Below are 2,470 nucleotides of genomic sequence, written 5' to 3'. Positions count from 1 at the left end.
TCAAAGGTGGCTGGATCCAAACCTCCTGTTTGGAATCCGTCACTCCGTGTAAGACTCAGTTGATCCCATTTGGGAGAAGGCGGTCCGAAAAGGTCCAGTTTGCAGGAAGGCTTCCTGCCGAAAGGCAAAGAAAAAACAAAGTTGAGACTCGAAAACTCAATGTGATCTCAGCTTGGCTAGAGGACAAAAACTCAAAATGCAAAAACTCAGATTAGACTCAGCATAAACAAGGCTTGGCTAGCTAGCAGGTGTGTGAGGAGGCGAACCGGAGCCAGGCGCCTCCTGGTGGTGGAAGGGAGAAACACAAAAGAACAGAACAAACAGACGAACACAAAAACCGCGATCCTGACAAATATAAGATACATTTAAAAACAATAAAATTACTTAATGTGATTTGGTTGCGTCTATAAGTGATCCTATACATTCATTTTTTAAGAGAACAGAATTCCTATTCCTATTGAATCCAGTTAGATGGATCTTCCTATATTCTGATATGTTTTAGGGGTATTTTTTATGTTAAAAGAATAAAAAGAACTAAGCCACTCCCCTTAGCATCTCGCTGAGTTTTTGTCATATACTCTAAATCAGTGAGAAAGAGGAGAAGTAGGTGGAGAACTAAAAGATGTAAGAAAGAAAATCACCCACTCCAGGTAATTCAGATGTCGACCAAATGTTTGCATGCTTTAGGAAAAATCCTGTATGTTTTGCTTTGTTTTATCAACCTTATATAAGATTTCCCTTTCCTGCTCGGCACCCACACACGCGCAGGCTGTCAACCTAATGGGGGTGTTACTCGTACCAATGAACTGACAGCTCTTCCATCTTTGATATCTTGTTCAAACCTGGTCTCCCTGCTGATGCTTTGATAAGCCACTAACTGGGACATTTCCATTCTAATTAGAGCCTCATTTGCTAATTCCGTCTAGCCTCGCTGTAATTATCACTGGAAAATATATGATTTAGGCTGCTGGCGGATGATTTTCTCACCCTGTTCTAAGGTAAGTGCTTATGTTTGTCTTATGTGACTTTTTTTAATGGGAAAAGCATGACACCCACCTGGTATTTGGATATAGTTAAAAAGTTGTTAGGGTTTATAAAATGGTTGGAACTTTTAAGACGTTCATTACAACTGTACTTCTATGCAGATGATATTAAGTTTAACCGTTCATGTTGTGCCAAAGTAATGAGACCATAAACTTACAAAAAAGCTTCTAAAGCACAGTAAAAAAAATTTAAATCCTTGTTTCTGCTCAGATATAGAAAATATTCAATCCTTTAGCTTTTCATTAATATTCAATAGGGAACCTCTTTGTATACTAAAGGTTTTTGGATGCTCCAGTTGCCACAGTGTGGCATTAGCATTGCAAGTAAATTCTCACTAACCAAATAACAATGTTAAATCTTTCTTCAGGATGGACTAGGTACCCAAATTAAAAGCTATTACAAATTCATACACACAAAAATTCAGTCTTATCCTAAAAAAACTGCTGGAGGGAACAGATCTATCTTTGCTGCGTAGAGTGAGGTAGTGCTGCCCCCGCCATGTTGCTTCATACTGCCAAGCAGCTGGCTGAAAATAATGTTTCAACTCTTCTTTCGCGCTCTATAGAAAAAAGAAAGTAGAAGATGGAATTTGAAACAGCATATCAAAAAGCAGAAATTTGATATAGTTTCTAAAAATGCATTGCAAACATAATTAACTTTCATAAATTTTTTTTGTAATTGTCTTTTTGCAGTAATCCAGTCATTGTAAGAGATTTATTTTGGATGCATATAATAAAACACAATGCATTCAAACAATAATTAACCCCGTTTTTTATTTTTACTTTTTTTTTGCTTTATTGCATTGCCACATTTGTGTTAGGCAATTATACAAAAAGGCAAGTTTACAGACTAACGATAATGCAATGTAAAGTTATAAGCATCCTGATCTTTGTTTTTTGTTTTTTAGATTAAACTAAGTTTGTTTATTTTAGAAAGAAATCATTTCAAATAGCCAATCGTCTTGGAAACTATCAAGTGTCTCCTTTAGCTGTAAAGGAAAGGAGAAGCCTACTTCCTCTATTATGGTTTACATCCAAGTCAGCCATGGGACTGGAACTGAGAAACCAGAGTCATGATATAAAATGTACCAAAACAAATGGCAGATTGGGGAAAATTGTGCAAGGTAGTTTTACCAAGTAAAGATTCTAATTAGGTTATGGGTGCTAACATATGTGTTTTAGCAAATTTTCAGTTTACTTAAAACTTATTCAAACAGATTAAGCCACCCTTTTTTCCATTTTATTTTATTTTTATTCTGATGTTTTGTGCAAATGAATGTATGGAAGAGGATTAGGGCCACTGAAAAAATAAAAAAAAGTTCAGTTCAGTTTAATATGGGAAAAAAGTCAGAATTTTGACTTTAATCTGAGAATTCTGACTTTAATCTCGGAATTCTGACTTTAATCTCGGAATTCTGCATTTTTTT

At 35.6% G+C, this 2,470-nt stretch overlaps 1 protein-coding gene across 1 annotated transcript in view; it reads left to right on the top strand.

Moving 5' to 3' along the window:
* The first annotated feature begins 906 nt into the window (after positions 1 to 906).
* LOC107086621 (fidgetin-like) overlaps positions 907 to 2,470 on the top strand; it is a 66,457-nt gene continuing 64,893 nt past the window's right edge. Inside the window, exon 1 of the mRNA XM_015377700.1 lies at positions 907 to 998. Coding sequence (XP_015233186.1) covers positions 975 to 998 — 24 coding nt within the window. The 5' untranslated portion in view covers positions 907 to 974. The remainder of the gene's footprint in view (positions 999 to 2,470) is intronic.

This window comes from Cyprinodon variegatus, unplaced genomic scaffold, assembly GCF_000732505.1.
Source record: "Cyprinodon variegatus isolate N-32 unplaced genomic scaffold, C_variegatus-1.0 Scaffold9, whole genome shotgun sequence".
NCBI lineage: Eukaryota > Metazoa > Chordata > Actinopteri > Cyprinodontiformes > Cyprinodontidae > Cyprinodon > Cyprinodon variegatus.
The sequence above is the reverse complement of the archived record's forward strand: the minus strand, read 5'-3'. Positions and strand labels throughout refer to the sequence as shown.